General features: G+C 38.6%; 1 protein-coding gene and 1 pseudogene across 14 annotated transcripts in view; one reads left to right on the top strand and one right to left on the bottom strand.

The window, feature by feature from the left end:
- Bbs9 (Bardet-Biedl syndrome 9) overlaps positions 1 to 22,700 on the top strand; it is a 481,139-nt gene that overhangs the window by 21,974 nt on the left and 436,465 nt on the right. For 11 of the 14 annotated variants that reach the window (XM_074065312.1, XM_074065317.1, XM_074065310.1 and 8 more), the window contains exons 3-4: positions 1,348 to 1,498; positions 5,479 to 5,543. The exons of 1 other annotated variant lie outside the window; for it this stretch is intronic. In XM_074065312.1, coding sequence (XP_073921413.1) covers positions 1,348 to 1,498; positions 5,479 to 5,543 — 216 coding nt within the window. The remainder of the gene's footprint in view (positions 1 to 1,347; positions 1,499 to 5,478; positions 5,544 to 22,700) is intronic. 2 more of the 14 variants (XM_074065326.1, XM_074065314.1) reach the window with 1 other exon arrangement.
- LOC141416851 (nascent polypeptide-associated complex subunit alpha-like) lies at positions 16,054 to 19,132 on the bottom strand (annotated as a pseudogene).

Genomic DNA, 22,700 nt, shown 5'->3' with positions numbered 1-22,700 from the left:
AGAACTACTTTTAAGTGGATGGACATAAGTTTCCTACTACTACTACATCAAAGTATTATAGACTCATGTGGCTTAAAATAATAAAAATGTATACAATTCTGGGCTAACAGTCTGAAATTAAATTGTTGGCAGGACCATGCTACTTCTGAAGCCTCCCAGATCCTTCCTTGCCTCTTGTAGCTTCCAGTAGACCCAGGAACTGTTTTGCTTATAAATGCATCACTCCAGTCTCTGCCACTATTGTCATGTCACAGGGACATCATCTCCCTGTGTGTTTCACAGGGACAGAGTCTCACTAGTTTTTTTTTGGTGGGAGTGGGGTTTGGACTCAGGGCTTCATACTTGCAAAGCAAGCACTCAAAAAGCAGGCGCTTTACCACTTGAGCCACACCTCTAGTCCATTTTGCTCTGCTTATTTTGGAGATTAGGTTTTGCAAAATTTTTGTCTGGGCTGTTCTCAAACTGGTCCTCCCAATTTCAACCTCTAAAGTAGTCATAATTCCAGGTGTGAGCCACTGGTGCCTGTCCAGAGTCTCATTATTTAGCTAAAATTGGTCTTCACTGTATAGCCCAGGCTGACCTTGAATTCTGAATCATCCTGCCACTACCTCCTGATTTTTGGGATTGCAGAATGTGTGCAACCATGCTCAGCTTCTTTGTGTCTTAACATGACATTTGGACTACTCACTATGTCTCTGTTTTCTCTTGTTAAAGTTCACTATTCAGTTAATACTATTGCATACCTAATTGACTGTGTCCTTATTTTAACTTGATTACATCTGCAAAGACCCTGCGTGCAAATAAGATCATATACACAGGCACCTGGGACTAGGACTCCAACATATCTTTTTCGGGGACACAACTTAATCCCCAATACACATCCTGTTACTTCCCCCTCTGGCACTTAAGACTACACACTATTAATCAGGGCACTCTAGTGAGGCTTCAAAATCCTTTTTTAATACCGTGTTTTAGCAGTTGAGACCAGTTGTAAAGTTAATTTTCTATGATAAAATTAGTTTACAAACTTTTATTAGCCCTTTTGTAAAAAAGACTTATTTTGATTGGGTTAATTATGACTGATACTAATCAAGGCTTAGGAAAAAATGTAGTTTGTTAGTATACTTGAATACTGGTGATGTAAAGCTATTTTTGAAAAGCTGTATGTAATTCAAATAGGTTCACTTTAATTGTATCTGCTACTGGCAGAATGGGCTTTGTATGTGAAGCAAGACTGGATTCTTTTTAAAATTTAAATTTCTCTTTTAGACATTAGAAAGTTTATTCACAAAGATATTTGCTAATGTTTGTTTCTTCCTATATCTTTTAAAAAAAATCTCTCTACAGATAAAATAATTGTGGGTAGCTTTATGGGCTACCTAAGAATCTTTAACCCCCATCCTGTAAAAACAGGAGATGAAGCCCAAGCTGAAGATTTGCTTCTAGAAGTGCATCTACGAGATCCAATACTTCAAGTGGAAGTAGGAAAGTTTGTTTCGTAAGTACAGCTCACTAATTCTGGTATATTGTCTTACTTGGTAGATATGTCATTCTCTATTGTATTAATTTTGTGGATTCTTCAAAGAAGATTATCCATGAAATATACATATATATATTTATATACATATGTTTATATATACCTGTATGTTGTCATGCAGAGTTTTCTTAGGTACTGAACGATTTTTATGTAGAAATTTGTACATTTGAGATAGAATAGTTTAAGACTCCCCCTCCCCCCTTTTTTAAAAATCTTTTATTCATGTGTGCATACATTGTTTGGGTCATTTCTCCCCCCTGCCCCTCTCCTCCACCCTCTCTCCCTCCCCTTTTTCTTTTGAGAACTTTTTGTTTTTGGTGGGACTAGGTTTGTGAACTCAGGGCTTTGCACTGGTAAAGCAGGAACTTGAAAAGCAGGCCCTCTACCACTTGAGCCACACCTCTAGTCCGTTTTCCTCTGGTTATTTTGGAGATGGTGTCTTGCGAACTATTTGTCAGGCTGGCCTTTAACCATGATCCTCCCAATTTCAGCCTCCCAGGTAGCTAGGATTATAGATGTGAGCACCAGTGCCCAGCTAATTTGAGACCTGTGTCTCTAATATGTCTGACATATTAGAGGATTAATGAAAAAAATGTGAGAGCTTTAAAAAGATAACCAAATAAAGAAATAGGTAGTATTTACGTACTTAAAGAACAAATTGTTCAGGTCATGTATATTTAAATAATTAGACAAAGTGGCAGATAATCATTACTTTTTGGCTCATAACTTTGAGGTTTTAAAATGAATGTCTTATTTGGGATAGAAAGGGTCCTATCTTGAAAAAAGTCAAGTTAATCCATAAAGTAAGTCTTTTCCATAGTACAAATTTGTTTCAAAGTACTTAGCAAGCACAAGGCAGGTAGGTGCTCTACCACTTGAGGCATGCTTCCTGCCCTCTTTTCCTTCAGTTATTTTTCAGGCAGGGTCTCACTTTTGTCCTGGCTGGCCTTGGACTGTGAGCCTTCTGCCTATGCCTCCTGAGCAGCTGGGTTATAGGCATGTACCACATGCCCAGCTTGTTTGTTGAGATAGGGGGTCTCACTAATTTTTTGCCTAGGATGTCTTCCAATCAGGATTCTTCTGATCTCTGCCTCCTGAGTTGCTGAGGTTACTGGTGTGTACCACCATACCTGGTACCTTTTTTTTTTTTCTTTTCTTTTGGGAGACAAGGTCTTGCTGTGTAGCCCAGTGGCCTGGCCTGGAATTTGCTGTGTAGTCCAGACTGGCCTCAAACTTTCAATCCTCCTGCCTCAGCTTTCCAAGTGCTGAGATTATAGGTATGTGTTATCATGCATGATAAGCCTGTTTTTAAATCTTTTAAAAGTATTGTGAATAGGAAGGTACAAGTCTGATCATGGAGCGGGAATAAATGTGGGTAATGAAGGGGGTTAAATATGGTCACAGTGCCTGATATATATGTATGAAAATGTCATAATTAAACTCACTATTTTGTTTTTTTTTTTTTTTTGTGGTACTGGGGCTTGAACTCAAGGCTCACACCTTGAGCCTCTCTACCAGCCTTTTTTTGTGAAGGGTTTTTTCGAGATAGGGTCTCACCTGGGCTGACTTCAAACCCTGATCCTCCTGATCTCTACCTCCTGAGTAGCTAGGATTATAGGTGTGAGCCACTGGCACCTGGTGAAAATCACCGTTTTTTTATATACTTGATATGCACTAATTGAATGAGAAGTTAAAGAAAGTATTGTGAAAGTTATCATGCAGGTAGACTTGGTTTACCTCTTCTTTTTAAGTCTCCTTTTGCCCTCTTATATCTAGTTAATATCTTAAGCTCTGGGTTTTGGTTTATTCCATTTGCTTATCATAATTTATTGGTCCCAGTTGCCATTTCACCAGAGTTCTGACTCCTGCTTAAAAATCAGACAACCATTCCTGGGTGTTAACTCTTTTCTAGCCATATGTTTCATTCTGTTGTGGACCTGCATCTTGAATGCATTAGGTCAGCACATGAGAAGAGACTTACACATGGTGACAGTCTAGATCAGGATATTTTGTGACTTATGTGGTTGGTAAATATTCCATCTAAAAGTAGTTTAGATTAGGTACCTACTGCAAACCTACTCAGTGTTGGATGTGATGGATTTATAAAGTAAGGAGATAAAAGAATTCTTGCCTCAAAAACACATATGTACCATTTCATTTTATTATTTATTGTTATTTTATTTATTAATGTTTTTGAGATTGGGTCTCACTGCTACAGCACAGGCTGGCCTCAGACTTGAGACCCTCCTGCCTTAGTCTTCTGAGGGCTAGGATTACAGGTGTGTGTCACCATCTTTCCATTTTTTAAAAAGTGAAACATGATCAACACATTCCTGTAGGGGAGTCTTTATATGCAGTTCTCATCTTTGTGATCACTTGTTGGAAGGAGAAGAGGTTAACATTATGATGTGGATACTGTTCGAGGCAAAGCTTTATAAATAGTGTCTCAATAATTCTATCTGTAAGGCAGCTATGATCTATATTTAGAGATAAGGGAATGATCTCAGAGCATAAGGTCACATAGCCAAGATTCAGATCCAGGTCTTTGACTCTACTCTGCACTGTTTTATCATGACATCCTGGTCTTTTCTGAAGCACGATGGAAAAATCATTTTGAGTATCCAGGGTACATAAAAACGATCTGAAGGCACTATTAATCATAGAATGCTTGTGTGTTATTTGCGTTTTGTAGTAAAGTGAATGAAAGGAATTATATATCCGTTGTACCCATGTTTTGCAGTTACTATTTAAAACAATTAATCACACATAAAATAAGGTATATATAGTCAGAATCCCAATCCAAGTCTTCAGACTTTAATCACAGTTCTTGTAGTTTAGAACACAGTCTGCAACAGAGTTTGTACACTGGAGTCCTGCTTGCCCATGTGGGCCTGCAGTGTTTTAAATTTAAAAGTGCTGCCACCCCTTAAGAACCAGGTCTCACATAACATCCCTTCTTTCTGACTTTTCTTGAAAAATGTGGAAATCTGGCTATAAGCCCAGAACCAAGTAGTAGCCACCTCCATTAGTCTGGCCCTAGTTTCCAGTTAATCTCAGCCATTTACACTCTTTACTCATTAATGTCCATTAGCTTGACCCTTGAAGACTGTGAATTCAGGATTTCTATGCTGTGCCATGTTCCTGTCTCTGGAAACCACATGACATGGGCTGGGAACTGTAGTGGGAATATTGGCATTTTATTTCTATTTGAGATTTAATCCAACTGAAATGTTTTCAACACTTTTAATAAAATTTCAAATCTGGAAGTGATATGTTGATTGCATTTACTAATAATGATTAGCATTTTGTGGTGCTTTTACTTTCTAAGGCACTTTCATATGATTAATTTATTTAATTGAAACCTCTTATTTTCCAGAAGGGGAAATAGGCTCAGGGAGATTAAGTGCTTGCCCAGAGTCACAGGTGAATTAGTCACTGAGCCAGGAACAGAACTTGGGACAAGTTATTATGAGAGAGTTGAGTACTCAGGTCTGACTCTTGATTGGAGGCTCGCTTGGTTTCAATTTGAAGGCAGATCTTGTGGCAGAGTATTTTTTTCTTTTTCCTCCTTTCCTTTCTTTACCTTCTTTCCTCCTTCCTTTCCTCCCTCCCTCGCTCCCTCCCTACCTCCCTTCCTTTCTTCTTTCTTCTCCTGTCCTTTAGACAGGTTCTCAGTATGTAGCCTTGGCTGGCCTCAATCCTTCTGCTCAGCTTCCTGAGTCCGTGGGATTCTAGGCATACACCTAGTGAGACAGAGTGTTTGAGCTTGTGGGATTGTCAAATTGTCTTGTTATTACATTTATTTCACTTAGAATGTTATTTAATGCATTGTTTTGTTTACTTATAGTAGTTATAGTTACGAGATCTTTTTGAAATTATTTTTTAACTGGTTATATCTGAATAATATTTAAAAACTTTAAAATTTCTCCCCATTTTTTCAGAGGTACTGAAATGCTTCATTTGGCTGTGTTGCATTCTAGAAAACTTTGTGTCTATGCTGTCTCAGGTAAGGAACATTTTATATTACAAGGTGGTTTTCTTCTTTTTTTCCAAGTCTGCTTCTCTTTTTTTTTAAATTTTATTCATATGTACATACAATGTTTCGGTCATTTCTTGCCCCCCACTCCCCCCCCCCCTCACTTCCAGGCAGAAACTATTTTGCCCTTATATCTAATTTTGTTGAAGAGAAAGTATAAGCAATAATAGGAAGGAACAAGGGTTTTTGCTAGTTGAGATAAGGATAGCTATACAGGGAGTTGACTTGCATTGCTTTCCTGTACATGTGTGTTACCTTCTAAATTAATTCTTCTCAAACTAACCTTTTCTCTAGTTCCTGGTCCCCTTCTCCTATTGGCCTCTGTCACTTTGAAGTATCTGCATTAGTTTCTCTGTGTTGAGGGCAACAAATGCTATCTAGGTTTTGGGTGTCTTACCTATCCTCATACCTCCTTTGTGTGCTCTCACTTTATCATGTGAACAAAGTCCAATCCCCTTGTTGTATTTGTCCTTGATCTAATGTCCACATATGAGGGAGAACATACAATTTTTGGTCTTTTGGGCCAGGATAACCTCACTCAGAATAGTGTTCTCAAGTTCCATCCATTTACTTGTGAATGATATCATTTCATTCTTCTTCATGGCTGCATAAAATTCCATTGTGTATAAATACCACATTTTCTTAATCCACTCGTCAGTAGTGGGGCATCTTGGTTATTTCCATAACTTGGCTATTGTGAATAGTGCTGCAATAAACATGGGTGTGCAGGTGCCTCTGGAGTAACCTATGTCACAGTCTTTTGGGTATATCCCCAAGAGTGGTATTGCTGGATCATATGGTAGATCTATGTTTAGATTTTTAAGAAGCCTCCAAATTTTTTTCCAGAGTGGTTGTACTGGTTTACATTCCCACCAACAGTGTAAGAGGGTTCCTTTTTCCCTGCATCCTCGCCAACACCTGTTGTTAGTGGTGTTGCTAATGATGGCTATTTTAACAGGGGTGAGGTGGAATCTTAGTGTGGTTTTAATTTGCATTTCCTTTATTGCTAGAGATGGTGAGCATTTTTTCATGTGTTTTTTTGCCATTTGAATTTCTTCTTTTGAGAAAGTTCTGTTTAGTTCACTTGCCCATTTGTTTATTGGTTCATTAATTTTGGGAGAATTTAGTTTTTTGATTTCCCTGTATATTCTGGTTATCAGTCCTTTGTCTGATGTGTAGCTGGCAAATATTTTCTCCCATTCTGTGGGTGGTCTCTTCAGTTTAGAGACCATTTCTTTTGTTGATTAGAAGTTTTTTAGTTTTATGAAGTCCCATTTATCTATGCTATCTCTTAGTTGCTGTGCTGCTGGGATTCCATTGAGAAAGTCCTTGCCTGTACCTATTAGTTCCAAAGTATTTCCTACTGTTTCCTGTACCAACTTTAGAGTTTGGGGTCTGGTATTAAGATCCTTGATCCATTTTGAGTTAATATTGGTATAGGGTGATAAACATGGATCTAGTTTCAGATTTTTGCAGACTGCTAACCAGTTTTCCCAGCAGTTTTTTTTTGTTGAAGAGGCTGTCTTTTCTCCATCTTATCTTTTTAGCCCCTTTGTTAAGGATAAGTTCGTTATAGTTGTGTGGCTTCATATCTGGGTCCTCTATTCTGTTCCACTGGTCTTCATGTCTGTTTTTGTGCCAGTATCATGCTGTTTTTATTGTTATTGCTTTGTAATATAGTTTGAAGTCAGGTATCGTGATACCTCCTGCATTGTTCTTTTGACTGAGTATTGCCTTGGCTGTTTGTGGCCTCTTGTGTTCCCATGTAAATTTAACGGTAGATTTTTCAGTCTCTTTGATGAATGTCATTGGAATTTTGATGGGAATTGCATTAAACATGTATATTACTTTTGGGAGTATCGACATTTTTACTATGTTGATTCTACCAATCCATGAACATGGGAGATCTGTCCACTTTCTATAGTCTTCCTCAATCTCTTTCTTCAGAAGTTTATAGTTTTCCTTGTAGAGGTCATTCACATCCTTTGTTAGGTTTACACCTAGGTATTTAATTTTTTTTGAGGCTATTGTAAATGGAATTGTTTTCATATATTCTTTCTCTGTTCATTATTAGTGTGTAGAAATGTTAATGATTTTTCTATGTTGATTTTATATCCTGCTACCTTGCTATAGCTGTTGATGCTGTCTAGGAGCTTTTGAGTAGTTTTTTGGGTCTTTAAGGTATAGGATCATATCGTCTGCAAATAGGGATATTTTGACAATTTCTTTACCTATTTGTATTCCTTTTATTCCTTCTTGCCTAATTGCTCTGGCTAGGAATTCCAGTACTATGTTGAATAGGAGTGGAGATAGTGGGCATCCTTGTCTGGTTCCTGATTTTAGAGGGAATGCTTTCAGGAGAAAGCATTAAGCATTATCCGTTAAGAATAATTCTGACTGTAGGTTTGTCATATATAGCTTTTATAATGTTGAGGTACTTTCCTTCTATTTCTAGTTTTCTTAGAGCTTTTATCATGAAATGGTGTTGCATCTCATCAAAGGCTTTTTCTGCATCTATTGAGATGACCAAGTGGTTTTTGTCTTTGCTTCTGTTAATGTGGTTTATTGATTTTCATATGTTGAACCACCCCTGCATTCCTGGGATGAAGCTACTTGGTTGTTGGGAATGATCTTTTTGATGTGTTGTTGAGTTCAGTTTGCCATTATTTTATTGAAGATTTTTGCATCAATGTTCATTAAGGAGATTGGCCTATAGTTCTCCTTTTTGGAGGTGTCTTTGCCTGGTTTTGGGACAAGTGTAATACTGGCTTCATAAAATATGTTAGGCAGTTTTCCTTCCCTTTCTATTTCATGGAACATTTTAAGGAGGGTTGGTATCAGTTCTTCTTTGAAGGTCTGATAGAATTCATCAGAGAATCCATCAGGTCCTGGACTATTCTTTTTGGGGAGACTCTTGATTGCTGCTTCAATTTCATTTTGTGTTATAAGTCTATTCAGGTGATTAATATCCTCTTGGTTCAGTTTTGGATGATAATAAGTATCTAGAAATCTGTTCATTTTTTTAAGATTTTCTAATTCATTTGAATATAGGTTCTCAAAGTAGTCTCTGATGATTTCCTGAACTTCCCTGGTGTTTGTTGTTATCTCCCCTTTTGCATTCCTGATTTTACTAAATTGGGTTTTTTCTCTCCTCATTTTAGTCAGGTTTGCCAGGGGTCTGTCGATCTTGTTTATTTTTTCAAAGAAACAACTTTTTGTTTCATTAATTCTTTGTATGGTTTTTTTGGTTTCTATTTCATTGATTTCAGCTCTTATTTTTATTATTTCTAATTTCTACTTGTTTTGGGAGTTTCTTGTTCTTGTTTTTCTAGGAGTTTGAGATGTATTATTAGGTCATTGATTTGAGATCTTTCTTTCAGTCTTTTTAATATATGCACTCATGGCTATAAACTTTCCTCTCAGGTCTGCCTTTGCTGTGTCCCATAGGTTCCGGTAGGTTGTGTTTTCATTTTAATTGGCTTCCAGGAACCTTTTAATTATCTGTTTTTTTTCATCAATGACCCATTGTTCATTAAGCAATGAGTTGTTCAGTTTCCAGCTGTTTGCATGTTTTTTGTCTTTATTTTTGTTGTTGAGTTCTAGTTTTATTGCATTGTGATCAGATAGAATGCATGGTATAATTTCTGTTTTCTTATATTTGCTGAGGCTTGCTTTGTGCCCTAGGATATGATCTATTTTGGAGAAGGTTCCGTGGGCTGCTGAGAAGAATGTATATTGTGTAGAAGTTGGATGAAATGTTCTGTAGGCATCAACTAGGTCCATTTGATCTATGGTATATTTTAGATCTAGGATTTCTTTATTGATTTTTTGTTTGAATGACCTATCTATTAATGATAATGGGGTGTTAAAGTCTCCCACAAACACTGTGTTGGAGTTAATATATGCTTTTAGGTCCTTCAGGGTATGTTTGATGAAATTGGGTGCGTTGACATTGGGTGGATATAGATTGATAATTATTATTTCCTCTTGGTCTATTTCCCCTTTTATTAGTATGGAATGTCCTTCTTTATCTTGTTTGATCAATGTAGGTTTGAAGTCTACTTTGTCAGAGATAAGTATTGCTATTCCTACCTTTTTTCTGGGGCGATTGGCTTGGTAAATCTTCTTCCAGCCTTTTATCCTAAGCCTATGCTTACTTCTATCGGTGAGATGAGTCTTCTGTAAGCAACAAATTGTTGGGTCCTCCTTTTTAATCCAATTCGTCAAATGGTGCCTTTTGATGGGGGAATTAAGTCCATTAACAGTAAGTGTTAATACTGATAGGTATGTGGTGATTCCTGTCATTTAGTCATCTTAGTTGTTTGAAGGTTTGATTATGTGTACCTAAATCAATGTTACTCTCTACTTTCTTGGTTTTTCTTTTCCTGTAGTTTGGTACTGCCTGCCCTTTCATGGTTATGTTGGGTTTCACTTTCTGCGTGCAGAATCCCTTGAAGAATCTTTTGTAGTGATGGCTTTGTGATCATATATTATTTTAGTTTCTTCTTTTCATGGAAGATTTTTTTGCTCCATCTATTCTGAATGATAGTTTTGCTGGGTAGAGTATCCTAGGGTTGAAGTTATTTTCATTTAGTGCCCAGAAGACCTCACCTCAAGCTCTTCTTGCTTTGAATGTTTCTGTTGAGAAGTCTGGTGTGGTTTTGATGGGTTTACTTTTGTTTTTTCTCTCGTACAGCCGTTAATATTCTTTTCTCACGTCTCTGTACTTGTTGTTTTATTGATAATATGCTGTGAGGTAGTTCTATTTTGGTCAGGTCTGTTTGGTGTTCTGGAGGCTTCTTGCTCTTATATGGGCATAGATTTCTCTAGATTTGTGAAATTTTCTGTATTTATTTTGTTGAGTATATTATGCATTCCCTTTGGTTGCACCTCTTCTCCTTCTTCAATGCCTGTGATTCTCAGGTTTGGTCTTTTGATGGAGTCAGTAAATTCTTGCATTTTCTTTTCACATGTCTTGAGTTGTTTAACTAGCAGTTCTTCGGTTTTTCCTTTTATTACCATTTGATCTTTGAGTTCTGAGATTCTGTCTTCTGCTTATTCTATTCTCTGGATTGGCATTCCATTTTGTTTTGCATTTTTGTTTCGTTCTTTGTTCTGAGGTTTTCCATATACTGAGTCACTTCCTCTTTAATATTGTCTATTTTCATCCTGAGTTCATTTATCTCTTCATTAATCGTGTTCTTTGTTTCACTTTGGTGTTTATACAGTGCTTCTATGGTTTCTTTTATTTCTTCTTGTGCTTTCTCAAATTCTCTATTTTTGTTGTCTTGGAATTTCTTAAGTGTCTCCTGTACATTTTGGTTGACCATATCCAGTATCATCTCTATAAAATTCTCATTGATTACTTGCAGGATTTCTTCTTTCAGAGTGTTCTTGTGGGCTTCATTGGGTCCTTTGGCATAGTTTATCTTCATTTTGTTGGAGTCTGGATCTGAGTCTGGGAAAACAGTTTCCCTGTTTTTTCTGTCTTCCCTTCATTGTCTTTGGTGTTGTTACTGTCCCTGAACTGTGTGCAATTAAGTATTTTCTAGCTTGTAATAATAATAATGGTAATATTTAGAATGGAAGGGTGAGCTGAGATGGAAAGCAAGAAGTTAAAGAAAAGCGGAAAACAAATACACAGACAAGAGGGAGAAAACAGAACAAGGTTTTAGACAAGAAAGTTTCAAAGGTATAAACAGGGAGTGTTAGTGTATTAATTGACAGTAAGCTGAACAGACATTAGAGAGACAGAGGATGAAAATCAAAAATAAAAAAATAAAAAGAATAAAAATAAAAAATAAGTAAATGAAAGAAATATCTATATATAAAAATGAATGAAAATAAAATGGAAAATAGAAAATTTAAAAAACAAAACAAAACAAAAAAACCCAAAAAACCAAAGAACCAACAAACCTCCAAGTTCAAATGAAATGACGTTTCAGTCTTAATAATTTGGGTGTCCATCTCAGTCTCCAATCCTGGAGATGGTGCCTTAGATGTTGTTCTGTAGTTGTCTCATCAAAGCGGACGCATAAAGTAGAACAAAACTACACACACACACACACACACACACACACACACACACACACACAAACCCCACCAAGTGTCCCAGGTTCAAATGCAATACAGTTTCAGTAAGTTTTTCAGCTTGCAGGTGTAATTCGGTTGTTCTCCCATCAAGGGTAGGGAGAAAAAAAAAAGAGTCTGGAGACAGTTCTGAGGGTGGTATCTGTAGCTATGGCTTGCCTGCCCACTGCTGTCAGCCTGCTGTTGCTGGCTGCGTTATTTATGCAGATCTCTGGGGTGAGCTTAGCACTCACCTAGCCCCGAAGGGTTTGTTTGTTCAGAGTTCTCCTTTGCGGGAGCCTCTGCTACAAGCTTTCCCCTTTCCAAGCACACTGGGAAAGGTGACACTGCACCCACGTTGTCAGGCCTGCATATTTATTACAGTTCATGTGGGAGGTGGGTCTTCCCCCCTCTCCTGTGGAGTTTTCCTCCCACTGCCACTTACACAAACTTTCCTGCTCCTGATTACTGGGCGGTGCTGCTGCTCCTGCCAGCCGCCATGTTTGTTTACAGCTCACGTGGGAAGTGGGTCTTCCCTCCTCTCCTGTGGAGTTTTCCTCCCTCCGCCACTCTCACCAGCTTTCCCGCTCCTGGTTGCTGGGTGCACGCCCCCCGCTCCCGCCAGAGCCTCTCCGGCCTGCCTGGCTTGTTTATTTACAGTCCCGGGAAGGATTCCCTTCCCCCAATCTTCAGTGCTCAGTGTGCCCCACCCTCTTTCCCAAGTGCCTTTATTGTTCTTATTCTTATTAGTCAGTTTCTCTTTTTTCCCCGGGTGGAGGTCAGTCTGTCCAGGGGGCTATGCTGCTCTGGCCCAGGCTTGTCTGTGGGGATACTGTGGTACCGTGAAGCTCACCTGGTCCGTGTCTTCCCAAGCCGTCTGGGTGCGGGCGACTGGCGGCCCGGGGGCCCTCCTTGTTTCTCCGTTTAACGTGAAGTGGAGATTCTCTGCCCCAGCTGGAGGTGTGGAGAGGTCAAAGTTATGCCTCTTCTCAGTGATTATGCCTGGAAAGTGTGTCTCCAGCGTCTCCAAGATTTCACTATAGGAGGCTTGCTTTCTGCTTCCTCCCTCTATGTTGTTCCTTTGCTTTCTGTTCTCAGTAGACCAGGAGTTGTCCAAACTACGTTCTCTTATGCCCCACCTCACTTCCCTTCCATCTCTTATTTCTTTAGCCTTATGGTATTCATAGGTTGACAATTTATGTATTTTTCTGGCTTGGCTTAAATTGAAATGCATGGGAAATTAATGTTTTTGTTCTCTTAAAAGTTTCTTGAGGTCCCAGACTGAACTTTTATTTAGCTTTCACTGTAGCAGGGGAAGTACAAACATTTCCAGTTTAGGCAGAACCACTGGTGCTAGCAGATGAAAGTGTTAGCTGCATTTGACATCCTTTTCCCCAACTGCTCCCTCCATAACTTTTCCTCTCCTCCCCTCCCCTCCCCTCCCTTTCCTCTCCTCTCCTCTCCTCTCTTCTCCTCTCCTCTCTTCTCCTCTCCTCTCTTCTCCTCTCCTCTCCTCTCTTCTCCCCTTCTTCCCCTCTCCTCTCTTCCTCTCCCCTCCCCTTCACTCCTCTCCCCTCCACTGCCCCCCTTCCCCTATTTTCATTCTTCAGTGAGCCCAGGGCCTTGTGCATGTTTTTATACAGTGCTTCTGAAAAGAATTTGAGGTAATATTGGATATATGAAACAACCATTCTTTTTATTTGTTTATTTATTTATTTATTATTATTCATATGTGCATACAATGCTTGGGTCATTTCTCCCCCCTGCCTCCACCCCCTCCCTTACCACCCACCCTTACCACCCACCCCGCCCCCTCCCTGTCCCCCCACCCCCTCGATAACCAGCAGAAACTATTTTGCCCTTATTTCTAATTTTGTTGTAGAGAGAGTATAAGCAATAATAGGAAGGAACAAGGGTTTTTGCTGGTTGAGATAAGGATAGATATACAGGGCATTGACTCACATTGATTTCCTGTGCATGTGTGTTACCTTCTAGGTTAATTCTTCTTGATCTATCCTTTTCTCTAGTTCCTGGTTCCCTTCTGTTGGCCTCAGTTGCTTTTAAGGTATCTGCTTTAGTTTTTCTGCGTTGAGGGCAACAAATGCTAGCTAATTTTTTAGGTGTCTTACCTATCCTCACCCCTCCCTTGTGTGCTGTCGCTTTTATTATGTGCTCAAAGTCCAATGTCCTTGTTGTGTTTGCCCTTGATCTAATGTCCACATATGAGGGAGAACATACGATTTTTGGCCTTTTGTGCCAGGCTAACCTCACTCAGAATGATGTTCTCCAATTCCATCCATTTACCAGCGAATGATAACATTTCGTTTTCTTCATGGCTGCATAAAATTCCATTGTGTATAGATACCACATTTTCTTAATCCATTCGTCAGTGGTGGGGCATCTTGGCTGTTTCCATAACTTGGCTATTGTGAATAGTGCCGCAATAAACATTGGGAAACAACCATTCTTGGTGGGTGAAATTTCATTAAATATTTGCTTAATGTAGAGAAATAGCAGAGTGTTGCTAACCTGAAGATAGAATATCTAATAAAGATAAAGCATCACATGGCATTGCAGATTCCTTTCTCCCCTCCCCTTCCTTCCCTTCTTTCTTGCCTTTCTCTCTTCTTTCCCTCCTTCCGGTGTTGATATGTAGCCCAGGCTGGCCTTGAACTTGCATTCTTCCTGCCTTAGCCTCCCCAGCACTGGAATTATGGATGTCAGCTAGCACGCCCAGCTCAGATTCCTTTCTGTGGGCCTTCAGTTTCTGAGTAAATGCTCACACTTCTGTGAGCTTAAGCCAGATTGATTATATTCTCTTAAATATTGTTTTCCAAAAATCGTATACTTTACAACAAGCATTTACTATGCATCTGACTTACTTATAGAATTTTTTAAAAGTCTTTTTACACTACAAGTAGAGAAAGATATTTGTAGATTTTTAATGATTGCCATGAGAAGGGCAAAAAAAAAAAGGTGACTCTTTACTTTTGATGAGTTAATATATCTAATTTTGCTATTTAACACAGTGAACCTTTACTTACTCTATAATGGCTTTTAGTTCATTGAACATCTTTAGATTGCTCAGCAATTATCTAAGATTGCATTTTATTTTATTTATTTATTTTTTTTTTTCATTTTTCTTTTATTATTCATATGTGCATACAAGGCTTGGTTCATTTCTCCCCCCTGCCCCCACCCCCTCCCTTACCACCCAATCCACCCCCTCCCGCTCCCCCCCTCAATACCCAGCAGAAACTATTTTGCCCTTATCTCTAATTTTGTTGTAGAGAGAGTATAAGCAATAATAGGAAGGAACAAGGGGTTTTGCTGGTTGAGATAAGGATAGCTATACAGGGCATTGACTCACATTGATTTCCTGTGTGTGGGTGTTACCTTCTAGGTTAATTCTTTTTGAAGACTGTTGTAAGACTGCCTCTGATTTCTTTCTTCAACCTTTGAATTTCTGGGTAAATTTTTATAAGTCGAATAGCATATATATGTGTGTATATATATATATATATATATATATATATATTACATACATATATATATTTATTTATTTTGCTTTTAGTTAGTTGTTCAGGAAGGATTGTGCATTTTTGCCTAGGGCTAGCCTCATGATTCTTCTACCTATTGCCTCCCACATGGTTGGGATTACAGGTATGTACCACAATACCTGGTTTATTGGTTAAAATGGGGTTTTGCTAACTTTTTGCCCTTGGCTGGCTTTGAATTGTGATACTCATGATCTCCACCTTCCCAATAGATGGGATCATAGACTTGAGTCTCTGAGCCTGGCTATTCATTTACTAACTTTTAAAACTGTATTATTAACTTTAGCCTTATCAAGCCAGTAGTCAGATATACTTAGTATATTCAGTCTGGAGGCTGAGGGTATAGCTCAATGGTAGAACACTTGCCTCCAAGTGAGACCCTCAGTTTGTCCTGCAGGACTTTTAAAAAAAATAAAAAAGTAAAATGTTCACTCTGTATATCTAAGGGTGAAATCTATGTAAGTTTTTTCTTGAGAAGTCTAAGTAATTTTAATATTTATGTCATTGGTGCTCTTTTAGGAAAAAATGGCCAGAAATTTTAGATTCTTAAATACTGTCTATTTTTTTTTCTAAAGTACTTATCTAAGGAAAGTAAATTGTTTTAATCTCCACAGTTGCATAGTTCAGTTTTAAAGTGCCATTACTTGAAATTTAAATGTTTATCAGGGTGTTTAGAGACCTAGTATGGTTTCATGCCAAGTTTGTTTAAATGTTGATCACCGAATCCTGCATTCATTCACTGGTGTGAGTGTTTTTCAACCAATGAGAAGACATTACTTTATTAATGATAGAAGCCATGAATTTCAAACCAAGCTGTACTTACCCTCTTGAAACACACCAAATGTTTCAAACAGTTACATTGTTAATTCCATAGTAACATTTAAAATATCATTACCGTTATTTAGGACTGGGACTGCCTTTGTTCTCCACAACATTTGCTTGTGACATGACCAATTCTATGACCTTAACTTCCATACCCACTTCATCAATCTCTTCCTATTTATTCTCCTCTTGCACAGTTGGAGTCTGTGTGTTTTCTTGAATGTTTGAGACAGCTTTATCTTGAACTTTGAATATGTCAGCATCTGCTAACTGCTTGCTGAGATAAATCCTCAATCTTTGCTTACCTAAAAACTATGTAGATTTCTGAGCTGAGCCCTTGTAGACATCTGGTTTTATGATGACTTCCAGATAATGACTCTAGTAAGCCATGTAACATGTGGAAGACCCAGTTTGGACATAGTCTTCTTTTCACTTTGTTTGTTTTGGTTTAGAGTGGATTTTTATCAATTTCAGCTGTGGTTGCTTGTGTAGAACCTTTTCCTTGAGCTCTGGTATTGGTACTCGTTTTGGATTCAGTTCCAGACTCTGTCTCAGCCTGGGGCTGTTGCATCTCTTTCTTTTTAGTAGAGGTGGTTTCTGTGGCTTCACTTGGTATTTTGTGCAGTGACTGCAGAACAAGATGGTGGCAGATGGTGTCAGAAAGAAGCCATGTGAATTCTTAATGTTTCTGTCTGCCTTTAGGCTAGCAGGCAGGTATAAGAAGTCTTCTTATTCAGAGGCATTGATTTGGTTATTGGTGCAGAATTCCATTTATGGGTTCTGTAGGGAGAAACCAAGTGCCTCTTGGAGCTTCTTCTTCTGATTTCCTGGAGGCTAGAACTCTCCTTAGGATAATATGGTGACTTATTTAGTGAGTTTTTTTTCTCCTTTCTCAGTGTGCCACATTTAGTTGTGATTACCCAAGATTCCTGACACCTCACTGGGTTACTTCCAGAAAGCTATCTGCTCTATCATAGCTAGCTGCCAAGTTTGAATCTTTCTTGTTTTTTTATACCATTGGTGTATGAAATCCATTGTTACCATTTTTAGGAGCATGGAAGTGATTCTCCTCTGATAATCCTTCCCTGTTAGTTTTTCCTCTTTCAACTGTTAAAAGAAAACTTTAGATGGATTGAATTCTACAAAGCTTAATTGAGGAAAGAATGATTTAGGAATTGGGCAGTTCTTAGACCCAGAAGAGATTCAGAGTGTTCATCCTCACAACTTGGGCAGGCAGCATTTATGGGCAGAAAAATGGAAGTGCTGTACAGAAGCAGCTTGATTGGTTACAGTTCATCCTTTGCCTTATTTGAACATGGTCTAATCAGTTGGGCACCTGTCAGTGGCTGAAGCTTGGCTGTTGTGATTGGTGGAGACTACTCCTAAGTTAGATTTTCAGTTTTCTTATGTATAGAGTTAGGTTGTACTTTGTTTCATAGGAACTTAAGATATGGAGGCACTTCTAGGTCAAGTTTAATTTTAATTTAACATAACCCTCATCTTCCAAAGAAAGAGAGAATGCCATGCTGTGAAAGGTGAAAGATGTAGGGGAGGAAAAAGTCTTTTCCTCTACTCATCTTAGGTTCTTCATCGAGGGCCCTCTGCCAAAGATGTATTAATAAGAAAAACAGAAGTTCATTAACATGTGCATTCATATATACACATGGGACTATCTAACATGACTGATCCAAAAGGGTGAAGTGAAAGTAAAGGGGAAGTTTAGTACAGAAAAGAAGTACAGTGAGCTACTCCATAGGCAGAGCAGTGATGGAAAAAGACATGCATTTCATTTTATGGTGAGGGGTTTGAATATTCATGCCATTTCTAGGAAAAGTATTTTTTTTTTGTTTATTCATATGTGCATACAATATTTGAGTCATTTCTCTCCCCTTACTCTCCCCCGCCCCCATCCTCTCCCTTTCCACTCCACCCCCTCACTTCCAGGCAGAAACTGTTCTGCCCTTATCTCTAATTTTGTTGAAGAGAGAGTATAAGCAATAATAAGAAGGACAAAGCGTTTTTGCTAGTTGAGATAAGGATAGCTATTCAGGGAGATTCCTAACATTGCTTCTAGGAAAGGTTTTGAATATCCATGCGTTTTCTGGGAAACAGGACTTTCTGTGTGTCACTTTGCACATTGCTCAGAAAGTGCCTGTACTTGGGTTATAGCTCTCTTTTTTGTCCTCTCAGTAGCAGCAGCAGCAACAACAAGAAAACCAAAAAAAAAACCCCACTTGAGCTTAAACAGCGTATAAACTAAACAAAGGAAAATGGATTTGAGGCTTCTGGGCTGGGAAATTGACCAGAAAAAGTAGGTAAACAAGAGGTGCTAGATAAGAGTTGATGAGTCCTCTTCTTCCTGGTATAGGAGAGGAAATGGAGATTTTCTTTTCTTTTCTTTTTGGTGGTACTGGGTTTTAAACTCAGGGCCTTGCACTTGCTAGGCAGGGGTTCTGCCAATTGTGCCATGCCCCCAACCCAATGCAGATTTTCTTGATAAATATCAGTTTACTTTATAGAAAGGAAATTGCCCTATTTTTAGAACTTTTCTGCTGGTTCTCAATGGCCTTTAGCTCAAAATAATTCAAATGCTAAAGAGGCCTTTTTTTGGGTGGCATATTGTACTCTTCAGTGGAAATGGTATATTTTCTTCCCCCTTCTTTGTCTATTTATTTATTTATTTATTTTTGTGGTACTGAGGCTTGAACTCAGGGTCTACACCTTGAACCACTCCACCAGCCTTTTTTTTGTGATGGGTATTTTTGAGATAGGGTCTTGTGAACTATTTACCTGGGCTGGCCTTGAACCGAGATCCTTCTGATTTCTGCTTCCTATGTAGCAGGGATTACAGGTATGAGCCATGGGTGTCCAATGTCTTTTTATTTTTTAAAAGAAACAAGTCCTTGCTATGTTGCCCAGGCTGGTTTTGAACTCTTGGGCTCAAGTCATCCTCCTGCTTGAGCCTCTTGAGTAACTGGGACTACAGGTACACACTACTATTAACATAAAATGCCATCTTTGCTTTAAAGAAATAAGAAACTAGTTTATTTTGAGCCAAAAAATGAGTGACTGTGGCCCTGGAATATGGGTTCAAGTTACCCTGAATGACATGTTACACTTTGGAAAAGGTTACATGAACTTCTTAGAAAGGGGAGGTCTTTTCCAGGAACGGGAGGACAGGGAGTGAGTGGTTTTATTTAATAAGGTGCCTTCAGAGCTAAAATAGTGATATGAGGGTAGTGCATGGTTACACTGTAAGGTACTGCCAAATAAAGACCATACCACATGTGTGGTTTATTGGTCCAGACTGCAGGGCCATCACTCTTGTCAAGTTCAGAGTGAGGCGGCTTGGCTGAAATGGGTAGTGGACTTCATAGGAGGGGCCAAGCCATGGGGGAGGGAGAGAGTCTCTGGTCTCTGATTATCAGTGATCACCACATGGAACAGGTCAACATGCCTGGCTAGTTGAGTAACTGGAAGTTCCTGAGTTGTTTTGCAAGCCGAGAAACAATCAAGCAGGGAGAAACAAGCAGTCATAAATCAGGGGGTCTGGTTTTAAGGTGTAGCCTTGGGTCCTTCCACCCACCCCAAGAATGCCAGGGACCTAACATAGACTACAACTATAATGAGATGCAGATAATCCTTCTGGGTACCCATTAGGTCTGGGAAAGTTCTTGCTGGGGGCTGTTAACCAGTGTTCCAAGAGGTCGATCAACTGTGTTAATGAGTAAGTCAACCATACCAACAGGATTGTTTGCTAAAATGTACCCAGAAAATGGCACTGCACCTGTTCTTTGGTTCCCTTTGATTTATTTTTCCTTTTCTGCCTACTTACCCCATCTCACTTTGAGTATTATGTCTTTTATCAGCTGTGTAATTTTGGGGAAATTTCTTCAGTTTCTTAAAAAAAATGTAATGTGCTTTCATTCTAAAATGGATAAAAATGTTTTTTTTTTTCATTTTTCTTTTATTATTCATATGTGCATACAAGGCTTGGGTCATTTCTCCCCCCTGCCCCCACCCCCTCCCTTACCACCCACTCCACCCCCTCCCTCTCTCCCCCCCTCAATACCCAGCAGAAACTATTTTGCCCTTATTTCTAATTTTGTTGTAGAGAGAGTATAAGCAATAATAGGAAGGAACAAGGGTTTTTGCTGGTTGAGATAAGGATAGCTATACAGGGCATTGACTCATTGATTTCCTGTGCGTGGGTGTTACCTTCTAGGTTAATTCTTTTTGATCTAACCTTTTCTCTAGTACCTGTTCCCCTTTTCCTATTGGCCTCAGTTGCTTTTAAGGTATCTGCTTTAGTTTCTCTGCGTTAAGGGCAACAAATGCTAGCTAGTTTTTTAGGTGTCTTACCTATCCTCACCCCTCCCTTGTGTGCTCTCGCTTTTATCATGTGCTCATAGTCCAATCCCCTTGTTGTGTTTGCCCTTGATCTAATGTCCACATATGAGGGAGAACATACGATTTTTGGTCTTTTGGGCCAGGCTAACCTCACTCAGAATGATGTTCTCCAATTCCATCCATTTACCAGCGAATGATAACATTTTGTTCTTCTTCATGGCTGCATAAAATTCCATTGTGTACAGATACCACATTTTCTTAATCCATTCGTCAGTGCTGGGGCATCTTGGCTGTTTCTATAACTTGGCTATTGTGAATAGTGCCGCAATAAACATGGATGTGCAGGTGCCTCTGGAGTAACAGTCTTTTGGATATATCCCCAAGAGTGGTATTGCTGGATCAAATGGTAGATCAATGTCCAGCTTTTTAAGTAGCCTCCAAATTTTTTTCCAGAGTGGTTGTACTAGTCTACATTCCCACCAACAGTGTAAGAGGGTTCCTTTTTCCCCGCATCCTCGCCAACACCTGTTGTTGGTGGTGTTGCTTGATGATGGCTATTCTAACAGGGGTGAGGTGGAATCTTAGCGTGGTTTTAATTTGCATTTCCTTTATTGCTAGAGATGGTGAGCATTTTTTCATGTGTTTTCTGGCCATTTGAATTTCTTCTTTTGAGAAAGTTCTGTTTAGTTCACGTGCCCATTTCTTTATTGGTTCATTAGTTTTGGGAGAATTTAGTTTTTTAAGTTCCCTGTATATTCTGGTTATCAGTCCTTTGTCTGATGTATAGTTGGCAAATATTTTCTCCCACTCTGTGGGTGTTCTCTTCAGTTTAGAGACCATTTCTTTTGATGAACAGAAGCTTTTTAGTTTTATGAGGTCCCATTTATCTATGCTATCTCTTAGTTGCTGTGCTGCTGGGGTTTCATTGAGAAAGTTCTTACCTATACCTACTAACTCCAGAGTATTTCCTACTCTTTCTTGTATCAACTTAAGAGTCTGGGGTCTGATATTAAGATCCTTGATCCATTTTGAGTTAATCTTGGTATAGGGTGATATACATGGATCTAGTTTCAGTTTTTTGCAGACTGCTAACCAGTTTTCTCTTCAGTTTTTGTTGAAGAGTCTGCTATTTCTCCATCGTATATTTTTAGCTCCTTTGTCAAAGATAAGTTGCTTATAGTTTTGTGGCTTCATATCTGGATCCTCTATTCTGTTCCACTGGTCTTCATGTCTGTTTTTGTGCCAGTACCATGCTGTTTTTATTGTTATTGCTTTGTAATATAGTTTGAAGTCAGGTATTGTGATACCTCCTGCATTGTTCTTTTGACTGAGTATTGCCTTGGCTATTCGTGGCCTCTTGTGTTTCCATATAAATTTAACAGTAGCTTTTTCAATCTCTTTAATGAATGTCATTGGAATTTTGATGGGAATTGCATTAAACATGTAGATTACTTTTGGGAGTATTGACATTTTTACTATGTTGATTCTACCAATCCATGAGCATGGGAGATCTGTCCACTTTCTATAGTCTTCCTCAATCTCTTTCTTCAGAAGTGTGTAGTTTTCCTTGTAGATTTCTTTCACATCTTAAAAAATGTTTTTATAGCCTCAGTTTATGTTGACAAATCCTTCTGGACCAAAACCAACAATAGTAACAACAACAAAAACCCACCAAAAAAACCAAAAACTGAAAACAAATACATAATTATATATAAATATATGCTATATACATATGTATTTAGGTTGTATTTATTTATTTATTTACTTGAACCGGGGTCTCACTGTGCAGTCCAGGTGAGCTTGAACTTGAGATTCTTTTGCCCCAGCCTCCTGAGTGCTGGAATTATGGACCTGTACCTCTATGCCAAGATGTAGATTGTTTTAATGGTTGGCTACTACCTAGTTGGGGGACTATCATTTGCTTTACAATAATTTGAGGTTTTTCTTTAGCTTTTGCATTTTGAATGAATAAATGACAGAGATGTTTCTTTGTGGAAATGTTGCTTTCTGAATCCTCCCCCCACCCCACACATCTTTTAATCCTAATGCTTTTGCCTGATCCCTGGTAGGTAGCTCTAACTGTAACTCTTCTTGTAAGCCAGGTAAAGAATTTTTTATCTTCTTGAAAGAACTAGAAAATGACAATAGTGTGCATGGTCTATAAAATGCAGTAGTATTTTTCTTTGTTTTGAAGGAGATTATTCTTGGTACACTTCAGATAAAAAACATTGTCCTATTCACTTGCTGAGAGAACCTCAGCATTTCATCCTATTCAACTAGAATACTTAAGGACATAGAGTGTTTTCAGAGTTGCTTCAGCAAAACAATT

The sequence above is a fragment of the Castor canadensis genome, chromosome 2, assembly GCF_047511655.1.
Source record: "Castor canadensis chromosome 2, mCasCan1.hap1v2, whole genome shotgun sequence".
In the NCBI taxonomy this organism is placed as follows: Eukaryota; Metazoa; Chordata; class Mammalia; order Rodentia; family Castoridae; genus Castor; species Castor canadensis.
This window is presented reverse-complemented; position numbering and strand designations above follow the sequence as displayed.